The sequence below is a fragment of the Falco biarmicus genome, chromosome 12 (genome assembly GCF_023638135.1).
Source record: "Falco biarmicus isolate bFalBia1 chromosome 12, bFalBia1.pri, whole genome shotgun sequence".
NCBI lineage: Eukaryota > Metazoa > Chordata > Aves > Falconiformes > Falconidae > Falco > Falco biarmicus.
In genome coordinates this window covers 31,571,143-31,594,202 of record NC_079299.1, presented here as the reverse complement: position 1 = coordinate 31,594,202, position 23,060 = coordinate 31,571,143, and the positions used below count along the sequence as shown (strand labels likewise).

General features: G+C 41.4%; 1 protein-coding gene across 2 annotated transcripts; it reads left to right on the top strand.

The window, feature by feature from the left end:
- Positions 1–3,053: 3,053 nt before the first annotated feature.
- On the top strand, positions 3,054–22,519 carry CFAP36 (cilia and flagella associated protein 36). 2 transcript variants are annotated; one of them, XM_056357490.1, is made up of 11 exons: positions 3,054–3,406; positions 8,260–8,324; positions 9,245–9,346; positions 10,231–10,345; positions 11,329–11,416; positions 12,326–12,377; positions 14,251–14,377; positions 19,119–19,288; positions 19,735–19,890; positions 21,434–21,555; positions 22,225–22,519. In XM_056357490.1, exons 1-10 carry the CDS (start codon positions 3,292–3,294, stop codon positions 21,518–21,520), a joined length of 1,077 nt encoding a protein of 358 aa, XP_056213465.1. In that variant the 5' UTR covers positions 3,054–3,291; the 3' UTR covers positions 21,521–21,555; positions 22,225–22,519. The 2 variants fall into 2 exon arrangements, with proteins under 2 accessions (XP_056213465.1, XP_056213464.1); XM_056357489.1 differs by lacking the exon at positions 22,225–22,519 and having other exon boundaries at positions 3,055–3,406; positions 21,434–21,993.
- Positions 22,520–23,060: the final 541 nt, after the last annotated feature.

The following is a 23,060-nucleotide window of genomic DNA, read 5'->3' as shown; positions in this document are numbered from 1 at the left end:
GTATTTCTGTTCTAAAGACACACGCAAAATTAATAGTCCATAACCTTCATTTCATACTTAATTAGGATAAGAAATAACTTTTAGGAGGCATTAATAGAGTAACAAAATTATATACCAGCGTATTTTCCATATACTTGTGAGAAATGAAAAAAATAATGCAGCTATTAGTTCAAGAATTATTTCCTAAAAGAGAGAATGAAGAAAAGATACTTTGGGCTTTGTGATTTTCTGCATTATGCATATGAGTGGAACCCACCGGAGGTGAAGAGAATTAGGTATTGACATAAAGAATTCAGCGGTATGCAGAGACTGGAAAGGCTTGACAAAATTTGCTTGTCAGTATATATAAAAAGCAATGAACCAAGAGTACGTCAAAGTGTCTGATGGAGTAACTTGTACAGAGAAGACAGAAAATTAAGCAATAATTGTTCTTTTGTGAATCAGACAGGAGAGCATTTCCTGCTCTGTCATTTGTGTTATTAACAACTCCCCCTGACGCTGAAGAACAGAACAGAGTAATATTAGGCAGTTTCACATGAGGTGCTAAAATGGTTTTGATTCTAGTGGACAGAATTCCCTCATATTTGTTACTCTAGCAATTTCTGTTGTAACTATGATGAAATAATTTAGATTTTATGCAGCAAATAAAACATGAAAAATAAGATTACCCATGCTGAAAGAACAAGTAGATTTTTCTCAGCATTAGAGCTGTGTTAGAGACATCTCAGCTGACCTCAATAGAGGAAGCATATTGCTAGCAGAAGCAAGAAAAGAGATGTTTTTGCATGCCCTATAATAAAGCTATGTGCACTGATACGTAAGTGTGTGATGCAAAGAACAACATTGGTTTTGCATTATGACTTCTTTTTTACAATTAATCTCAGCATCAATAGTGATTAGAGAAATTATGTGACTCTAAGATTTCAAATTAATTCTGCTAAGTGAGGTACACATTGTGAGCTCTCTGGTATGATGTACAAAAAAGCCTGTGTCTTAAAATACATGCTACCTTTTTTGAGAAGTCACATCTGAATGTTAGATGCTCTTTAGTTTCCAAGCATACATTTCTGTTACGGGTTTTTACCTGCACGATTCCTTTCTCAAGTTTTCCAGTTTCATTTCATGTTGGGCGTTTACTGCCTTTACCTTGCAAAGTTGTCATCAGTAGGGATTTGCCAGCACAGTGGTGGGCTGAAGGAACCGCTGACAAGGACCACAGGGGTGCAGTGGCAGTGGGGGGATGTGGCTACACATCCTCCCACTTGCCTGACACTTTTGAAATCCGTGTGACCAGTGGGAAGGGATCCCTGAATTGTGTGCCATGCACAAGGGTCGTAATGCTTGGCAGGGATGCTAAGGGAAGAAGAGCTTACCGTGGTGCGGAGACTTAAGGTGCCAAACTACTCACAAAGCAGCTTATTTTCTGAAGTCATTAATTGTGCAGCATTACAAGAAGTGGGCCTTAGAGAAAGCAGAACATATTTTGGAGAAATAACCAAGATAGAAGCATTGGGTTTTGCCTGTGCAAGTAGAGCTCGCATAACCTGACATAACACACAGTGACTGCTGGCAGCTCTACCGAGCAAACTTAGAATTATGTACTCCTATATGATAATTTATGGCTGATTGAGTATGCAAGAGGTGAACATACTTTACAATCATGTAAGCCTGAATTAGTAATTGAATTATGTGAACAATGAAATCTGAAGTAGCTCTTCTATTACTTGTAGACAAGTAATACCTTCATACTACTAACAGACCACAAAACTGGCTGTAGACATGGAAGCACTGATGGTGTAAAGGTGCAAAGTGACCTGCGAAAGGAAAATTTGAAGGCTTTCCAGTGCTGTATCTTATTAAAATGATGCAGTTAAGCACAGCTGATCAGTTTTTTCTCTGCAGTGAAGACAATGTTACCTTTGAGATGAAAATAAATTGTCTCCTCCCAGCACTGAATCTTTATGCAGGCAACACCTTGTTAACAACTACAGGAGTTTTTCTTGAGCAAGAACAACAGTGCCTGATGGAACTAACTGGAACCACCACTGTACCACTTGTTCCCTGCTTGCATAAAAACCCCCTTCTAACAAGGACAGAGTTAAAAAAGGATAAATAGATCTCAGAGAGTTTTGGTTGGTTTTGTTGTTTTGGTTTGGTTTTTGTTTTTTTTTTTACTTGCCAGTTACATACACAATTGAACAGTCATACAACATTAGAAGGGAAATAAATGTGAACATTAGGAGAAACTTTTCAGTCTTTCAGCAATGTAACAGGTGAGGACAATGGCAGAAATTACATTAATTTTAGTGGAGAAAAGGAATGTGTCCACAAATGCTGGCCCCAAGAAATACCCAAACAATGAAGTTTTGATATAAACCTTCTTACATACTGCCTTGTGAAGTATTTTCTAATTCGTACACCTTAGGGTGACTACACCCTACTAAGGTGTAAGGTAAATCTACTGCAAAGTTACAGATTATGCCAATGTATCTGTGTTCCATGGAGGCCTGATGAGTGATTAACTCCAGCTATCAGCAATTAGAGCACCAGGTACAACCGCTAAGGAGGAACATAGGAGTTACTGTTTGCTATGCAATGCCACAGCACTCCATGCATGATAAAGTACCGGTTACCAAGAATTTTCTATGATGTAGATGCATCCTCCACATCTTTGTTGCTATATAACCCAAATATGTAAACCAAACTTTTATTGTACCGTAAAACTGTGATTGGCAAGAGTAATTGTAATAATTGGGGATCTCTGGAGGGCACAGGGACACCTTAGATGAGGTTTCTCAGGGCCTTGGCCCATCATATCCCTGTTCGCCCCAAGATAGGGAAGCCACGGCCTGGCTGGGTGACTCGTTACTGCGCTTGGTTACTCTCACTTTGAGATGGGCGAGTAAGGAGCGTTGTGAGTAGTTCTATTCCCTCATTGCTCCGCACTGTGGGAGGCGCGGCGCGGCCGGCGGCCCAGCACCGGCCCCCGCGGCGCGGGCTTGCCCCCGCTTGCGCTCGTAAAGCGGCCGGGGCCCAGCCCCCACGCCGCACCGCACGGGCTGGAGCGGGAGCTTCAGCTAGGCTCGGGCGGCGTTGCTCGTTCCCGCTGTGCAGCGCCCGTAACGACGGTGCCGCCAGAACCGGCCGCCGGCCCCCACCGCAGCGAGCGCTCCCGCCGCCGGGCCTACGTGAGGCGCGCGCGTCCCCTCCCCGTGACGCCGGTCGCTATAGCGACGGGCGGGCGCTCCAGCCGCCGCACCGTCCGCCGTTCCTCCCGTGGCGGCCGCGGCGATGGCGGCGGAGGAGGAGGGCGACGTGGAGTGGGTGGTGGACACCATCGCCGGGTTCCTGCAGGGGCCCGCCTGGTCCATCCCCATCCTGGAGTTCATGGAGCAGAAGTGCGAGGGTGAGCGGTGGGGCCGGGGCGGGCCGGGCTTCCCGTGGGCGCAGCCCCTTCGCCCGCGCCGGGCCTCGGCGGGGGGCTGCGGGGCGCCGGGAGGCTGCTGGGGCGGGCCCGCACGCCAGGCCTCGCCGCGGCCCAGGCCCCCGCCTCCGGCACCGGGCCGCGGTGTCCCTGTGGGCTGAGCTCCGTGCGGGCAGCAGGCGCACCCCCGCCGGTCCGCAGCGACCCCCGGGAGGGCGCCCCGGGCTCCGCGCAGCCGGCGGCGCTTGCGGGGAGGGGGCGCCTGGCGCGGGCGCGCCGGCTCCCCTGAGGCAGGCGTTGGGCGGGATGGGGCGGGTGGCGTCCATTAGCTCGTACAGGGGATTACGGCATGCGCTTACCGCGCGGAGCCCGGGCGAGCCCGCGTCCCGCGTCCCGCAATGCCCTCACGGGGCTGGGGCGCGGCGGGAGGCCTGTAATGCTTCCCCAGGGCTAGGTGGTGTGCCCTAGGAAACTGGGCAGTACAACCGAAATCGCCGTCTGTTCGGTGGGACGGGAGAGTACAAGGCCCAAGTTAAATTCCGGCAATTTTGCAAACGTTGGCTGTTAAGAGATGAGAAGCTGTTCATTATTACCTCAGAAAAACGATAGTCAGCACTAAAAAGGCATCGGTTCGCAGTTACGTTTTGTCGGTGGTCCTGTGCGTGAGTTTAGCTCAGAAGCAACTCTAGTTAAACTGCCTTCTCTTCCTCAAGAGGAAACTGAGGGAGTTGTGGAGTAACTTGGGGAACGGCCTGAGTGAACTGGAAGCACAGGCAGTGAGGGGGGCACTGGGGTAGGCCTGGGGCTCCGTGTGAAGGTGCCTGAGGAGACCCGTATAGGGGTATGTATGTAGTGAGGAAAGGAGGACATGGGCTTTCTGCTTCAGGAATTTGGTTACGTTAGTTCTACTACTTACAGAATGTTTTTTGTGCTGCCGGAGAGTACCTGTATCCTTATGGTAGCAAAATAGTTACAACTTCAACTTGGGCAAGTCTGAAAGCATTGCTGAAGTCCTTTAAAGAAAAAGGAAAAAAAAAAAAAAAGGAAGCTTTCTTTTGTGATTTTTGCAGAAAAAGAACCATGTTTGAGTTGAGAACATGATGGCCTGTGGTCCTACCCAGCCTGCAGACGTTCACGCATGAGAAGTATTAAAGCATGTTGCCATAGACTAATTTAGGATAACTTTATATGGTTACTGTGGATAAGATCTGTTCTTTTAGTATCATTTGACAGGATGTAGGATTAATTAATAATTTTAACTTTAAAATACTGAAGTCATGAAACACAGGCTTCCAAACACATTTTACTTCTAGGGCCTTACTAATATCAAGCTCAAAGTAAATGGTTTTTACTATTAAAGTATTCTGCCTACTCACACTTAACTCCTTCCCCTTCATCCTCCTGTGGACTCCAGAACAGCTTCTGTAATGGTTGGCCTCAGTAGGGCCTGGCCGTGTCTTTTGTTACGCAGTCATTCTTGTTAGGGTCCATTAAGAATTTTTATCTCATATTCAGTGAAGCAACACACCTCTGATTCAGATCACAGCTTCTAAACGAGTTGCTTCTTAGTTACCCTGAATCGTTTCTACCCTTTCAGGAAATGAGAACAGGAAGGCTGCTAGACTCTTTAGAGCTAGGAAGCAACAGAGAAATCCAGACTAGAAGTCTTCTCTTGGAAAGTCTGCCTAAATTTGAGGTCGGTCAGCTATTTTGGTTATCATGCAAAGGGTCTAGGTTTAGGAATCGGGGGAATTGATTATCCCTCTCTGGACCAATGATCTCTCTTTAGAAGGTTGAGAGGAATTTACTGGCAGTAAGAAGATTTATGGAACCTCTGTAAATTTCCATGTAGTGTGAGGCTGACTTATATAATGGTTGCTTCCTGCCTGTTTGTTTCTACATAAGAAATTGGAGGAACAAAGTAGAGAAATCATTTGCAGTAAATGATCTTCCAAGGTATCACTTGTGCTACAAGAGTGCTGTGTTGGACAACTTTTGGAAACTGTTGAGAAAAAAGGCTCAAGAATTGTTACTGCAGTGCTAGGGTTGCCAAGAAACACAGTTAAATTTGAAGTTTTAGTTGCAGGTATCTGTGCTATTTGCTTTTCCTCGCTATAAGTGTACTGTGCTGATTACATTGCTGGTTTTTTGTTTTTTGGGTTTTTTTGTACTGAGACGTTTTGTCAGAACAGAATTATTTTAATTCCCAAAACATTTAGTCTTTGGGCTGAACAAGCAAATTAGCAACACTTTGATTAACTGACAGTAGCTAGTGATTCCTCAGAAATAGAATTTGAGTTTTGGTATTTGATAAGGGATTGAATTTTTTGGAACTGTAGTTACTTAGGCCAAGTCCTTGCACTTCAGTTTATAAACAGTCCTGATGGTTTTCTATCTGTTGATAGCTTCCTTTCTCTCTCTCTCACTTTCTGGGTACTTGATTAATTTCTTATGGCTTGATTCCTTTTATGTGGCTGTGAAATTGAAATTAAATCTGTGAGTATGTATTTGGGGCAAGAGGTCTTCTACCTGTTCCAAGGTATTAATTGAAGCATCATTTGGACAGGGATAAGCTTGATAAGCTTCTGAGCACCAGAAGATAAAGACAAGGTACAAAAGGAATAAACGGATATTGTTGCCTGTGACTCCCTTCCCTCCCAGCACAGAGCTGCTTCACCAGTCAGTGAGGACTGGGGGAGAAAGATGAGAGTTTCCTCAGGTTTGCTTAACTGGCTCTTGTCTGTGAGGTCAGGTGAGTCAGTGGTATAGTCTAGCGGGGAGAACTCAAACTTGAGTTAGCACTCATCCCATTTGAAGGGTCATAGCAATGATTTTCAATTTGAACAGGAGAATGATGAGGTTGCCTCTCAGGTTATCTGGGTCTCCCAGCTTAATTTGAAACAGTGGTTCCTGTAGGACAACCAAAGACTCTGTGCAGAAACTTTAAGGACGATAATGACTACGTGATTTAGAAGCCTTGACTCAAGAAAATCCAAAATCTTGATTCAAAGTACTCCTTAATGCCATTTAACTCAGAGGGGAGATGCTAACTGCAGCTTGCTTTACTTGGCATTTCATCCCGGTTTTGTTCAGAGCTTGAGAACAGAGAGCAGTTTGTGCTGGCTTTCCACTCTGCATTCCATGTTGTCCTGCAGCTGTGGGAGGAGGAGGACTTGGAAGCATCCCCTTGGCAGTGTGAGGCTAGCTGTCTGCATGGATACTGAGGAGTGCCATCCCTGTGTCACCTCCGCTTTGGGTGCCCAGTGTGGGAGGAACAGTGGGAAGTAGAAGGAAACAGAGAAACTGAGACAAAGATTGGGATCTGCAAGAGCTGTAAGGGACATCCCTCGGAGGGGAGGAGATGCAGAAGACAATAGAGGCAGTTAAGTGTCTTCACCCTCTTGGGTTTGGTAAGATGATGGTCACCGCAGGAGCTGAACATTTTTAGAGTAAGATTTGTAGTACTTTTTCTACCATTTGAATTTATTCCTACATATTTTTAAAGCTTTTCTTTTTAAAAAGAATCCCTTCATTAAAATAATTTCCCTTGTGCAAAAATGAAACGGAAGCAAATGCTGTTTTCCAGATTATGTCATTTAAAAAGCAAGTTTCCCTTGCTTATTTAGAGGGCCTGAGTTGTTTGATTAGATTTCTATCATTGCATTGCTGTAAGTTGTTAGGAAGTGGTGCAAGTACTTTGTTTTAGGAACAGACATCTTGCATCATGCTTTTATCAAGGTTCAGAGTAACATTGCCTCAGGGCTGTCACAGCTGGGAAATAATGCTTTCTAAAAGTAATTCTAAATTTGAGTGAAGGTTATACTACTTCTACGTGCGTCAGTACCACCTACCATCAGAGATGATGTGTGTCTGTATGAAATAAATCACACTCACCAATTTAAGCAGAATTCCCATTCTTCCAATGACTTCAAAGAATGCATATGGGAAGTGACTTGTCCAATATGTAGTGGCTAATCTTGACAGGGATTGAGAAAGTCTTACTTATAAGCCTCTGCTTTAATTGCTAGGTCTTATATTACCTCTGTTCTTTGTTGACTTGAAAAAAATGTAAATTAAAAAACCCCAAACCCTAGTTTCCAGTTTCTCTTATTTTCTGCTTCTTCCATCTGTCCTGCAGTGTAGAGATCATTAGTTTGATATTTCCAGTCGAGAGTTCTTAATATGAACTTATATGCATATAATTAATATGGCCCTTACTATACAGATGCTCGTTTTGTCTAAATCAGGATAGATACAATTAAAAAAACTTCCCTGCAGCAGATTTCCTTTTTTGGGGTTATCTGTTTTTGTGCAGGCATGGTCTCATTTTCCTGCCTCACCTTTAATTCTCGCTAAATGAATGGCATTGTAAAAAAATTTGGTTTAAGTCATTAATACATCCTCCATGTAAATACCTGGGGGAGGGGGGGGGAAGAGAATCTTCCTGCTTTATATCTGTTCACCTGCTGTCTTAGAACAGCCTTGCACAAGTTCATATGGTAGTTCTTACAGTAAATCTTACTTTTCTTATACTAAATCTGGCTTTTTAGTGTATGTGTCTGCTGAATCCTCAGCTTGCTTAGAAATCTGCTTCTGTTATTACAATAAGTTTTCCTGGTATTAATTTAATTACATTAAATTACCAAAAGTACGTGCTTAGCCTGAATGTGTGGAAAAATACATTATTTTAATCAATAATGGCCAATTATTTCATGCAATTAAATATATTACCTTGTAAAGGTTAATCTTTCGCTCTAAAGCGTAAGTTAATTTGTGGTGTGTAAACTAACCCCAAAATGTGTGTGTGTGTTTTGTGTTTTTATTTTTCCCCACAGTTTTTGATGATGAAGAAGAAAGCAAGTTGTCTTACACAGAAATTTATAAGGAGTACCAAGCTCTGGTGAGCATTATTCCCTGTTTGTGATAGATTTCTAAGAAATACAATTTAAAGTGTTAAAGCAGTATTTAGATGAAATTTTAATTGTGCTATCTTTTGTTATTTAGTTTTCTAACATTGCCTGTTATAATTGTTATTTAGAAGTCCTTTGAGTCGTAGCCGTCTTACGCATTTTTATGCTTAAACACAAGATAGTAGAAAAGAAGCTTCAACAGTCATATCTCTTATGCCATGTTACTTATTTTTCATTAAGATTAATAAATCCACGAGCTAAAATACTGTACTTAGAAGCTTGATAATATTCAGATTTTCTGTCAAGTTAAAATGACAAACAGCACAGTGTCTGAGAAATGTGTATAACTTCTATTTTGTTCACTGATGAGCCTGGTAAATCTTTTGAGTTAACTTTCAATTGTCAGAAAAAACTACAGGAGATGTGTGGAGCATGCTTAAAATACCTATAAACCAATGCATACTGATTTCTAAAAAAAAATTTTTTTCTAACAAGGATTAGTAATATGTGGTGTTAAAAAAGCGTCAACTTAATAAATACAGACCAACATCCATTTTTGCTGTGACCCTGGAGGGTTTCAGACACACAGACTGACAACAAGTGCTTTTACCCACAGGGCAAAAATTGGTGAGGAATACTAGCCAGGAGTCTGGGGAAAAGGTGGAGGAAGAGAAATTCTTGGAAATTGGAGAAGCTAAATTAAGTAGTTACCAAATTTAGCAATGAAAACAGTTCATGAAAGTAAACAAGGCCTGATGTATCAGAAAAATCAATTATATTATTGCAGTGATCTTCATTTGAGTTTAAAAAAGACAATGCCAGCAGAAAAGAATGTACAGTTATAAAAAAAAAATTAATACGATCCTTAGGGAAAAACCTCTTAGAAAGTAAGGCTTATACTTTTTTATAGGTTGAAAAATTATTAGAAGACTATCTTAAAGAAGTTGGAATTAATGAAGAGAAATTTCAAGAGGCTTTTTCATCTCCTCTTGCAAAGACACGCACTTCACAGGTATTTTCCTTTGTTAAGGAAGGTACAGATTCAATTTTTAGCTTTCTATTTTCACTAATACAGCAGGGTAGAGATGAAACTTGGAAAACTTTACTTGGTAAAAGTGTAGTTTTCTAAAACATAATGTGTGTGTTTGTATTATGAACTTTGACCAGAAAAATGTGCATCTTGAAAATAATGACAGATACTTGTGTGGTGTCAGGCACCTTTTGAGATTAATCTTCTGTGCTTTGTGTGTTTTAAAACAAACCTCTAAGCTTAGGGTATTTCTGCCACCTTTATTTGCTTATTTGTCAGTTTTAGTCTTCAGTCTGTTTACAGCAGCAGACAAAGATTAAAACAGTAGACATATTCCATGAAATAAAAAATGTTTTCCTCTGTAATAAAACAGTAAAATCTGTAAGACAAACATTGGCCTTGAGGCATGTTTAGGCAGCCCTTCACCTGCCCAAAGATATCTTTCAGAATATTTTGGGTATGTCGGGCAGAGGAGTGGGAGCTTCTGCTGCTGGTTTAAATTGGGCTTTGTTGACATATCTCCTCCTAGATGTGTAACAAACTTCTTCAGAGTGTGCATTCCTCACTCAAGCTTATGCATTTGTTCAGGAAGTCAAATGAATTGCAGTTGTAATCTTAGACAGGGGACCCCTCCAGGTTTTGTGATAATATTGTAGACATGTTAATCTAAAGACATAAACCATCAAATTATCTTCTTGACTATTAGCTCAACTTGTATGGCTGGAAAAAAAGACAGATAGGAGTATTAAGTATAAGTATTAAAAACATGCTCCACTGAATTTAAATCTTAACCATCTCAGTCTGCTTGAAATTATATTAAGATTTCTTTAGGGGTTTTAATTTTGTGCATATCTTCCCACCCACAGGCCATTTTGCAAACAGTGTTGGCAGCAGAAGATTTTAGACTATTTAAAAAAATGATGGTACAGAAAAATATTGAAATGCAATTGCAAGCTATTAGAATCATTAAAGAAAGAAATGGTAAGGAGTGGTAAATGTGGGGTTTCACTTCATCCTTTTTAGCGTTCTTTTGATGACTGTGTAATCCATTTATAAGCGAGTATAGAGTACTGGTTCAGTTAATGAAAGTAATTCAGTTGATTTTACTGGGACTAGGATTTCATTGCTTAGTCCTTGGCTTGCGTTCTCAGTGACAGCTGTCTCTATGTTCCTTTCTAAATTAACCGATTTTCCAGTTCTGTTTGTGTAATTTTTTTCTGTGAAACTTGGCTTAGACTTAGGTTTTGTTAATGAATTTTTGTGCTAATTTTGAGTGTTAAAGCAATTATTATCAGTTCATCAACAAAGACAACACTGATAGTTTGAACTATGCTACTTACAAAGGAATGATGCTGTGCTATCTGCTGTGCCTAACTTTGCAATTCACACCGTACAGTTGCATCTGAAAAATCCATATAGAAAGCAGAAGGCTTTCATTGTGCTAATACATGCACACTTTTAGAGAAGAGAAAATAATTTACATCCAACTTTGCTGGTCTGTTGATGTTTCTGAAAGAATTTTCATCTACCCACTCCTTTCTTCCATGTAAAAAAAAAAGTTTTACCATTTTGTTTTGACTTCTGCATGCATGTTTTTTTCAGGAAATAATTTTGGAACTTTAACTTTCATACAACAGATAAATTTGAAAATGGTTGTTAGCCATGGCTGAACTGCAGTCTGTAGGAAATGCCATATAGTGGTCAATGCAGAGTATGATTTATGCTTTACCCTTAGACGTCAAATCATTGTTCAGAAACCTTTGCCTTTTTGCTGCTAGCAGCTTGATGCCTAGGATCCAGAATCCTTTTGGAAACAGTTAAAGGAGGAAGACTTAGATGGGGGTTTTTTGTTTGTTTGTTTTTGTTTTTTCTTTGTTCTCTCTGTGCTCCATTTGGCATCATTCTTCAGGCAAAGTAATTTTCTTTAGAGTAATGCATAAATTGTGCTATGGTTTTTTTTATAGGTGTGTTGCCCGACTGTTTGACAGAGGGTTCTGATGTATTCAGTGAAATTGAAGAAGAAGAAATGAAGATACTGAGGGAGGTTCTAAGGTACAAAATGAATCTGTCCTTCTTTGTATGTTACTTTAAAATAAAAAATAAAGGTATGTAGGACCTAACTCTTCTAGCCTTTTCCAGGAGGCCACCTTCATCACACAGATGACATGAATGTTCTTGTCAAAATCCTACCTAAGAGAAAATGAATGGTGCTAGACAGTGGGTGTGATCAGGAATATTGAAGACTCAGGGAGAACTGCTCTGCCACGATGAAGTGTCTTGATGATGCGTAGAATGACGTGCAACTTTGAGCCCCATCCTTTCCATCCTCCCCTGAATCTCCAGGTAGAACTAAAGTTAGCCCTGGGGTCGATGTCTCTGGACATAGCTGTAATTCATTCAGGGAACACCCTAAACAATAAAGCCTTGGAAAGGCAAATTCTGGTTTTGAAGTAGGCCTTATACCTTTCTATAGCTTCCTTCTTAGTTGAGTTCAACGACTGTCGCTGTGATCTAAGATGATGTGTGAGGACTGACACAACTTCTATAGGTTCTCCTCCACTCCCAGTTCACATATATATAAGCATAATCTGAAATAATAGCAGATTAATCCATTTACATTATATTAATTTATGCTATTTTCCCTCTGTATTCTGGAAATGCTTCCCTTCCTGTCTTTAAATGAGCAGATGAAACAAGGGATAGATAAGCCCTGGAAATTCTTACGCTATTATTTTTGCACAGAGAAAGGTAGACTGGGGATGGTGGCTTCTGTGTGTTTATCATAATTATTTATTTCTATTATAAGTGCCTTTTCACTTAAGTCATGGGAGTATTTTGGATACTAACAAATTTGTATTATGTTGTAATTGTTTTGATAGCCCTCAAATATTTAATCAGTGCTAGATTTACCTACAAGTCACTAAAGAAGTTTTGAGCATTTACTTGTATTTTGTGTTACAGAAAATCTAAGGAAGAATATGAAATAGAGCAAGAAAGAAAGAGGACTGAAGAAGTGAGTATCTTACCTTTCCAGATGAGTTATATTGATGATTAAGAAATACTCTGATATTCCTGTCCTGGGTGTTGATTCTGTCACTGTAAGGCACTGTGTACCATCCTCAGCAAACAGTCTCTCAGGAGGGTCTTACTGATGCTTCCTTTTGAAAGGTCTGTTCTGTTGTTTACGTTTTTTCTGATGGTATCATTGACACTAGCGCTATACATGACACCGTTAACCATCGGCCATTTGGCAGAGCTCATGTGGTAAGCGTATTCCCTCTTTGGTATCAAAATTCTAAAATCCTGATAATGGATGTCAACCTTTTGGATCCAGAGAACATCTGAATTACTGATATTGTCAAGATCAAAGAGACTTCAAAGTATAAGCTTCTTAGAGATTATAGCATTCATAATCCTTCAGGAATTTTAAGGATCACTTCATGGGCAGTAAGTCTGCACAGTAGTGCCAGAACCTAATCACCAGGAACCAGAAATCCTCTCCAAGTTAGACCATCATTTGGTCTCCATCAGAGTAAACCATGTAACTGAATGTAAATGGGGACTGGCTAAATTGCCATTTGTTCAGCAACTGAGAAACAAATTGAAATTGAAATAAATTGCAGTGGAATCGTGGCAATAAACCTCCCCTTCATTGGGAAAACATACAAAAATAGCTGGGATTGTAGGCTGTTTCAAAAGGGAGCAGAATTGTTCTTTTGTTCATTTCTGTCATTAGGGAATTGAGCTTGCTAAATTTGAAAAGAGAAAGTGCTGTTTCTTCAGCCTGAACTGACAAAGGAAACTGCCTGGAGACCAAAAGTGGCTGCTGTGGAGGTTGACACTCCCCAGTTCAAAACCCATGATAGGTGCAGATGATGGCTATGCTATTGAATGCAAGACTTGAACAGCTGGGACGTTCTACCAAACTATACCTCTCTCCCAGTGTGTGATGCTGTGGAAAAGTGGTGGCAAAACTTCTTTCCGGTATTACTATGGTAGATTCCAGGAAATGAGACACCCATTCTACTGGATTTCTTGCAAAATAACCGGGAAACTCAAGCTTTGGCTCTTTTAAGAATTCCAGTTACATTAGGATGCAGGCTTATCAAAATCAGCCAAGGCAAATTCAAGCCAGCCAAGAGTATCAATATTCTTGATAAACAAGATAGATTACAGAGGCCCCAGTCAAGTTCATCTGGATGGAGAAGGTGATACTTACCGTTCAAGAATACGTTTTTGTTAGAAAATGTTTTAATATGAAATAATATTTTCATGAATGCTGGGGTGTTCTGACATAAATTAGATGGTTGATGAACAGCATGGACACTTTCTGGGCAAATCCCAGCTGGCTTTACAATTTTGAGAGGTGGGCTACATTGTCAAGATTTCCCAGACAAGTATAGGAGTGAAACAATAGTGTCAGAGATTATCCAGACCTATTGTTTCCATTCAGCTGATTGTTTCTCCGTTTCTGTGGTAACTTGGGTGTACGTTCCTGGTTCTCTTACTGTATTGTATTTTTCTGGTGGACAGAGGTCTGCTTGAAAGTCACAAGCAAAGTGTGGCACACACACACCCACACACACACACCCCCCATTATCTGTTTGTAGCTGGGAAACAAGGTACTAATTTGCCTAATATGCTAAATTCTGGTGATTGATTAGGGAACAGGTTTTGAACTAAAATAAGAAATGCTGACTGACAAGTCTAAGCCAGTAAGAACCTTCCTATTAGTAAACCAAAATAAGTAGTTTGCTTTTGTTTGTTTTGACTATGTAGTGTAAACAACACAATTTTAACTGAAAGTCCTTTTGGGAGCTTTCTTGCCCCTGAGGTGCAGTGGCAGGAAAATGTAATGCTTGGTTTTGTTTGTTTTTTAATTTGAGGCACGTGGTAAACTTAAATCACCAGATGTTAGCTACAGTTCTCCAGGAGATTCAAGAGAAGCCATAAAAGTGAAGGAGTCCATGGAGGGAGCTGATGATTCTGAAGGAACTCCAAAACTTCCATTAGGTAACTCCATGGGGAAGTGCAATGCTGAGTGTGCAATATGATACTATTTTCAAATTATTGGAGTGTTCCCTCATAGCAAGGTTTTAAGAACTTGGCTGGATGAGGCTGTGAGTAAACCATCCTATCTTTGAAGTGAGCCCTGCTTTGAGCAGAGTATTTATGCTGGGTGGCCTGCAGAAATGCCTTCCACCCAGAGTTGGTATGTTACTCAGCGATGTTCTAAGTCGTCTCCAATTGGAGCAGAAACACAGGAGTCCAACAGCAGTTTTCTTCTTTCAGTTTACTGTGCTTATGCTGCCACGACTGTTAAGTACAATGTTTCCTGTAAGCAACTATGAATCATTTACTTAAAATATTATGCTTTCTCTCCCTGTGTGTGGCCATTATAGATTTAATGTATAATTGTACAACACTTCTTCATAGCAAGCGAGCATTTCTGAAGGAACTAACCTTGTGCTGTCAAGCTGAATTGTCAGATCACCAAACTGAACCTTTTTTGTGTTTGGGTCAGGTTCTTGTTACTCATTTAAATCTTTTCAATTTTACCTTTTTGTTTTTGAGTGGGATTGTGACACTTGCCAACTCACAGTGCCACGGAGAGCTCTTTTAAGTAGTTTTTACCCCAGTTATGTAGTGAAAATGGTCTGGATTGTTTGTAGATAATTATTTACTGGAGAGCATGACCAAGCCAGTGCTTTTAAGGGAGGAGAATAAAAGGAATCGCTGGTTGTAATGAATGCGCCCTTGGTATGTTTGTGTTGCAGCTAAAGCACAAGGGTGCTGACCTGTTCAGGAAAGCAGGAAGATTCTTAGGTGGCAAGAAGCATATATGTGTGTGTGTGTGTATACATGCACACGCACATATAGGTATGTATGTATACACACACACATATCTATGTATATGGGTGTACGTTGTCGATGTTCAAAACCAGGTTGCATCTCAGTGGGATCTGCTGTCTTAAGAGGTTGTGAAAAATTTGTAACGATATCCTAAGGTCGCTTAGAAGAAGACGGTTCCAACCTTGGGAAATAATAGCCTGTGCTGTCTTTCAGTTACATTTTTCCTTTCTCTCTTACTTGTCTCTGTATGCTTTCACACCGGAAGTTTTCATACCGCAGACACTTGAGCTGGATACTTTTAGCCTTGGTAGTACCTTTGGGCCATACTTGCTCCTTGCTTTTTCGTTTGATGGCCATTAACAGATGAAGTGGTTGTAGGACCCTCTTCTTTTGAACTGAATTAGTGTCTTTCACAGTTTCACATTAGGAAACTGAAAAAAAAAAATTGTCACTGACCTTTTTAAATATGGTGGTTGTTCCCCCTCCCCCGCCCCCCCCTCCCCCGTTATCCCTTCTGTCCTTTGGCTGAGGCATTTATTTGAACTCTTCTCTCCCTTCCACCCTTGGAAGTATGCAAAAGGCCTGCAGGTATACTTGCACTCTTCTCCCAGCCTGCTCTTAGTTCTCTTATTTTTCGCTCAGTAGTGCCACCACTAAACTATGTCGGTCCTGCAGTGGCTGCTTCCCTGATTCATGGGGAAGGCACATGAATCTAGCAAACACCCAATCTGAGGACTTAATCCTGGGCTTGAGAGACAGGAGGTCGTGATGCTCAGGAGTCAGGACTTCTCTGCACTTGAGCGCAGCACATCTGTGCTGTCCAAGTGCCTGCTCAGCTGGTGCTGAGCATTGCCGTGCTCTTTAAATGCCAAAGAAGAGACAGGTCTACAAAAAGTTCAGCTTCTTGGAAATCTTCGTCCTTGCAGACCTGGCATCTTGTGGCAGCATAGCTGTCCAAAGAGGCTACTGAGAAAGTTTGCCACAGCTCATCCTCTAGTATTGTCTTCTAGAAAAGTGGTTTTGGGTAGTGGTGGCAAAAATTAAGAAGAATCTGCATGGGGAATCTTCTTCCATGCCCCTTCCTCACAAAGAACTGAGAGGACCAGCCTCCAGAGCAGCCTGTGATTGCCCGCCTCTAAAACCTGGGCTCCCAACTAAAGGTTCGTCTCGGATAATGGGATCATATCCTCGGCTTGACTGACTTCCTCTTGGTGCCAGATACAACTCTGGGAACAGAAACAGCAAGAACCTTTCACCAAGGGTTTGTGCCCTGGTCTTCTCTCACCTGGGCTGGTCCCTGACCCTCACAGCCCACCAGACCTATGCTTGGGTCCTGGCTCTGCGTTATTACTGGCAGGGTTGCGTTACCAAGGAACAGGACAGCTTGCCTTTCTCGACCCAAGCATGGGGGGCAATCCTGTACCCAGGGACTGTCATCTGCCTTGGCAACATGGCCCTCGCATGAGCCAGCTCTCAGAAAAACACTTTTCCTTTTCCTTTGTTTTTTGTTCCCTCCAGTCCGCCATACGTTTCTCTCCCTTCAGATACACAGCACTTTTATTATTTTTTGCTATTTCCCCTTCACCTTGAGACCCAAGATTTCAGTTTGTGGACCCCTTAAAGTTTTCCACTGTATGATGAATTCAAATTTAATGGTATTTGCCTTAATTTTCTTAATTTCACTTTGATGAGCTCCTTACAAATGATTTGCAGGTTAGGGCTTGCCAAACCATTCCTGCTGTACTTTGACCACCTAACTTGTGCAGTGTGGAGAGATCAGAAGGGTGAATTTCATAGTAAAGGTCGTTCTCAACACTTTGGAGTGCAAGGGACCTTTCCAGCATTCTTGGAGAACACTTCCTGCTCCAGGTACCTGCAGGGCAGCTGCTTCAGAAGTTGCACTCGAGTTCGCGCTGAGCCACGTGTATTGTGCTATCGATAAGGAGGACACAGCGGCTGCTGGAGTGGTCCTGCGTGCTTGCATTTTGAGAAGATTCTGAAGTAATTGTCCACATGGAAAAGTGTGTTGCTTAGCCACCCACAGCGTGAATGTACATATAGACAAGTTCTCAAAGGAAAAAAAAAAAGTTATGTACCAGTAACTGTAATTCTTTGAGATATGCTGTCTATTTGTAACTTCACTATACACCCTCCTCCCCCTCTCTTCTCAGTATCTTTTCAGGTTCATGGGTTAAGTGACACTGAGGGTCCTATAATCACATCCTACAGGTACTGACTGCTAAGACACAAACATCTCCAGTTTGAGTGTTTGCGGTATGGACAGCCACAGTGTACACTTACATACACACCACACATTTCAAAGAGCTGCTTTCTGGTAAGTAGCGTTCCTTAATCATCATGTTGGTTATAGTGTAGGTATTTGGCATGCAGTGTGTGCTTTTGGGGTTTCTTTTCCTCTGCTTTTTTAACCAGACAGCTATAGTGTGAGGAATTTTTTCTAGCAATTTTAACTCTGACCTCTCACAGTGCCTCTAAGAACTTGTATCTGTCCCCAAAAGACATTCTTTAGAGCATCAAGACTTCCAGCAGACATAATTCAGTGAAATGCAAATTCTTCAGCCTGACCTTGGTTTTACATTTCTGTCCTGGTTTGTTTTTCTGTACTTTGAATAACATTTCCTTTGCTTTGCTTTTTTTCCTACCTTTTTGCAACTATGTATCTTGTAATTTTCTGTACTAAAGAAAGCAGCAATGTTGAAGAGCTAAATGTATGTTGCTTGCTCTAACCTAAAGAAACAACTGAGTGGCGTTCACCCTGCACTAGCGCTGGTGGAGCTAGCTTTGCCGTCTGTTCCTTGGTAGAGACCAAGGAGAGTACTCGTACCTTAATCCTCATGCAAGTTCTCAGCATTACAACAAAAAATTACAGCACTGTAGAATTATAATCAGCTACATTCAGTTGTATCAACTTGGATATAATGGATGGACTCAAACTGAACACAGTAAGATTTGTATTTCACTACCTGGATTCTTGCCTTTATGTGGATATTTTCAGACATAGTTTAAAACAGTCAAAAGGCTCTTAATTTTTAATAAAAATACAGTAGGAGCAGCAGCTTGCCTTACTCAGGAGTAGTAGTAGGTAAAGTCAAGCAAAGTCTTAGTAAAGTTCTGAAAACACACCCTGCTCTACAGCCTGGTGACTGGAGAGGCTTTGACTTTGACATCAATAACCTTGATGACTCCATGATCTCCAAGATGGCAAGTGGGATGCAAGGTACAACTAACCTTGGTCCCTGTGGAGGTATGAGGGGCACAGCCGGCGTCGGTACAGGCTCACTTTTCTTTTCCAGCACAGGCACTTTTGGTCTTGGACATATGCCAGGAGAACAGGATATTGTGCAGGACTGTGATCTTGCACAAGGCTTGATAGGGAGGGGAAGATACTCGCTACAAGAAAGTCGCGAGTGGCCCTGCACTACTGGAAAGACATTGAGGTGCTGGAGCGCCTGATTCTTTGCTGTGAGGCTGAAGGCTGAAGCGGTACACTCGTACGTGCAGTGGGCTGAAGCGTGCCTTGCCTGCTGCCCATCAGCGCCTTGGCATGCCAGACAGAAGTGGCAAGTACAGTCTCAGTGTGAACGGACTCCTGGAACACTGAGCGTGACGTCATACTTCCAAGCATTTAACAACTTATAATTCATTGCAGTAGAGGTACTTAGGATGTAAAGTGTTACTTAATTGCTTCCGTTGTGCAAATACAATATCTACGTTAGTTTGAAAGTAAGTTTTATTAATAAAAAGGGGAGGAATGTGTTGGTTTTTTAAAGTTTTCCATTTAATCAGAAGAGACATCTAGGTATCGGAAGAAACACTGATAAAATTTTCTTATGTATTTCTATTTTTTCTAATTGCTTTCTCTGTAAAAATTGCTGCATAGAGGAATCTCAGAAATATGCAAGGGAGGACTTAAAACCAGTGCGGCCATTACCAAAAGGAACAGAAAGCTTACCTCAGCCATCTTGTACCAAAGGGAAAGACGACATTAAGAAAAGGTCAGCTGGAAAATGTTCAGAAAATGCAGCGCAAAAGGCTGGGATGAAAGGACCTGTAAGTTTAAAACAAACAAGAAAATCGCCCAAACATAGAACTCGAAAGCAAAAAGATAGGATTACATTTAGAATATGTATGTAAGACAGTAGTTTTTATATATATATATATATAATATTTTTCTATTATTTTAATCAGGTGGTGGGTTTTGTGGTGTATTTCTTTTTTTTAAAACCAGCATGCAAATACTGTTTTATAGTATTAGTTTAATTTGCATAAAGTTCAGATTATCATTCCAGTTTTAGGCTAGAATTCAGCATTCAGCCTTTGACTGGTGATGTTTTCTTAGTAGAGTGCTCTGGCTTGAAACTTCAGCTTGGATTTTTTGTTTGTTTGTTTTTTGTTAGCTAGTCATTTTGGAGGCAGATATGATGTAAATGCTTTTATCTTGCATAACATGCAGACCAAAAATTAATTTCAAAATGTATTTGAAAAAATAATTCCAGAATTTGTCAGAACTTGAAAAACAGCAGCTGAAGCAACGAGAGGACTACCTGAAGAAGAAACGAGACATGCTGATGGCTACAAAGAAAGAGTCAAGAAATAATGTACTGTCACCATCAAACTCTGAGCAGAAAGAAGAGGAATCGTCTCCTAAGGAGGTGAAGGATTCAAACATTTAAATCATCGTGACCACTTTATAGAAGAAACACAGATGATTTCAGTGACAATGTCAGTGTTGCTGCTGAGTATTGCAGCAGAATAAGAAACCCAAGTGGGGGAAGCAGAGAGGAAGCATTTCCAAGCTACTCCTTTTGCAGAAGCTTATAGGCTAGAGGTTTTAGTGATTGTTAGCATTATTTTGCTTCTGTATCACCAAATCCTCATGATTAAGTTTATGAACAGCTAAAATACTGGTTTTTTCCTAAGCTGTGACCTACTGTTTGGGCTCCCTTAAATCTCTGGGATTTTTTTTTTCCCCAGCTGAAACAGGAGAAACATTTTTCTTTTGCAAAGTCTTATTTTACAGAGGTAACAAATTTGCTCTGTTCTTTTGCTCTTTTTCTTGAGAGTTTTGTGCTTATTTAAAATGGAGAAATCGTTGATTTCTGTGCATCGAGCACTGGAATGGAAGCACTGTGGTGATGGTACCTTTTAGAAAGACGAGGCCCTCTGAAGGGTGGATGCTGCTGTCCACCCAGTTGCCAACAGAAAAACCAGGTCCGTGGGAGGGCTGGAAGCGTGGGGCAGGAGAATGCTGTGCTGCTGGAAGCAGCCCCGCTGGCAGTTTGCCCATTCTTCAAGGTTGCCTTTGTGCAAAGGCTGTTCTCTGTTCAGAGGCGTGTGTGAAGTTGCTTAGGGAGTGAACAGACACGTTCCTTGACTTGAAACAAGTGCTAAAATCACAAAAATCCTTGAGCTGTGGGGATGATAGAAAACCTAGTTTGGGGAGAAAAAGAAAAGGTAAATCCTATTGGGGAAAGAAAATACAGCCATAAAAAATCCCCCAAATCCCTACTGATACAGACATCTTTATCAGGAAAAACCCAACTTTTTATTGTTAATCATCGTTATGGTTACCACAAGTAGGTTTGATCTACATTTATATGAAAATAAATGCGTGAAAGCTCTCAACACAAGTAAGGAAACGAGTAGATGACATTATTACATTGTTCTGTGCAGGTGTTACTGTTTTGGTTTTCTTTGTTTTTTTTTTTAAAAAAAAGTAATTACTTTTCTTTACAGAACCATGTATTTAAGACAGAGGGCCTCCTGTCAGCTCGGGTATTTTTCAGAGTGGCTGAGCATTTTATTATGCTCAGAACACTTGATTGGGGAACTTCAGGAATGACTGGGCAGCCCCAGGTTAAGCTGAGGTGTGGAAAAAAGGCAGATTGTGCAGAGCCAGTCAGCCGCATCCTGTGATCTGCTGCTGCAGAGATGGAACAGTAATACTTTTTTTTTTTTTTATATATATATATATGATGCTGGTGAGTGTGAAGGACGGCTGCTGCAGCCTCAGGTTTGCAAGTGGTGTTACCAGCCCCGCCCCACGCTCTCACACCGGGGGAGCGGTTCACGTTAGAAGTCAGGATGTCTCCCAGGAAAGCCACTCAGGATGTCTCCCAGGAAAGCCACTCAGGATGTCTCCCAGGAAAGCCACGCAGTTTATCAGTGTTGTGTTTCTTTCCACTTTGTCTTTAGGAAATGTCAGAAGAGAAGCAAAGGTTACTGCAGAAGAGGAAAATGCTTGCAGAAAAACTGAAAGAAGAAGTTATTAATAAGCGGTAATTTTAAGAAGCTCATTGCAGATCTCAAGAACACAAGTATGTCTTTAGAATCAATTATATAATCAATAATTGAATGGATTGTTTTCCAATATTACTTTGTTTTATAGAACTTTCAGACAAGCAACGCAGTACTTTTATAGAATAAGTATTTAAAATGTCACTGGAATACACTAAAACCAGACTTTCCAGAATGCTGGAAACTATGACTTTCCCTGGCCCCTGTTCAGCGGCCAGGCCCCTGACCATCACTGCAGCGTGCAGGCTGCCTCAGTACTGACCTCAGCCACGTGATGGCAGACGGAACAAAAGCAGATACTGAGATCTGTTAAAATAATTCCTCTGTGAACAGTTCTGAGTTAAAAACTTTATTTTTTTTATTTTTCAATTAAACAACTCTGTTCCTTTTACTAGAATATTATAAAAAATTTGCTACTTTTCAGCTGTGCAATGTAATAAAGTCTAATTCCACAAGAAGTGCAACTATGATCATCTTATTTTTCTGAAAAATAATGCAGTTTGGGGTCAAGACATTTACAGATGAACTCTGGATTACATTGTTTTCCATACTTTTGGGGCAGTTTACTTGTCCTTAGATCCAATTTTGCTCTAAGTGCAACTTTTAAGTAAAGTAACTGCTTTATAGTGTCATGAGAAATTCAAAGTAGAAATCTTTTAAAATCTTGTTTACTGGTTTGGCTTTGACAGACTTGAAGCAGGGAGAGGCTTTTGCAGGATGTCCTTACATGGCTGACTGCACCAGTAACTCACATTAGAAGAAACAAAACAACCAGTTCAAGTTTCATGTAACTTTTTATTAAAATAGCATTTATAACTGATACATGTTGGCAGATGTTCTTTTCTTTTCCAAAAAGAGCGGTACTGGAAGGACCCCAGGCACAGGAACGCGGCTGCCCCCAGGCAGCACCCACCAGGTCAGACGGGGAAACGCCATCTACGGGGTGACGGCCGGACACAAGCCAGTTAGAGACAGTGCTGCACGTCACCTCCTACAGGGAATTTAGGTGGTTTATTTTGTTTTAAAATGAGACATCTAATGCCACTTTACACAGTCTTTTTCTAGTAGCTATAAAAATTCATGACATTCTTGTTTTTGCTGTGACCCCCCCTCATGCTGGTCTGAAGGTATTTTTAAAGCTCCTGGCAGTACTTTGGGGAAGAGCTGGGGTGGTGGGGAGCAGAGCAAGGACTGACACGCTGCAGTCGGAGACCCTCAGAGAACGTGCTTTGGGTGGCTGTTACAGAGAATCAGGACAGCTCGGGTCCGCAGAGCAGGTGCCACAATTTTTCAGCCTCAGGTTAGTAAAGGCACATACTGCGTAACTGCCGCTCGAGTAGCGTGTGCGGTGCCGGAGGAAGGTAATCATCTTTACCAGAGGAGAGAAAGGACGCGTCAGGAAGAAACCCAGGTGATGGTCAGCAGGAGAGTGAGCACACAGCAATGATGCAGCAGCCATGCTTTACCGGCAAACACTTCCTCTGCTGCTCTGCGTTTGGAGCTGACTGGGTGCTTCATCACACAG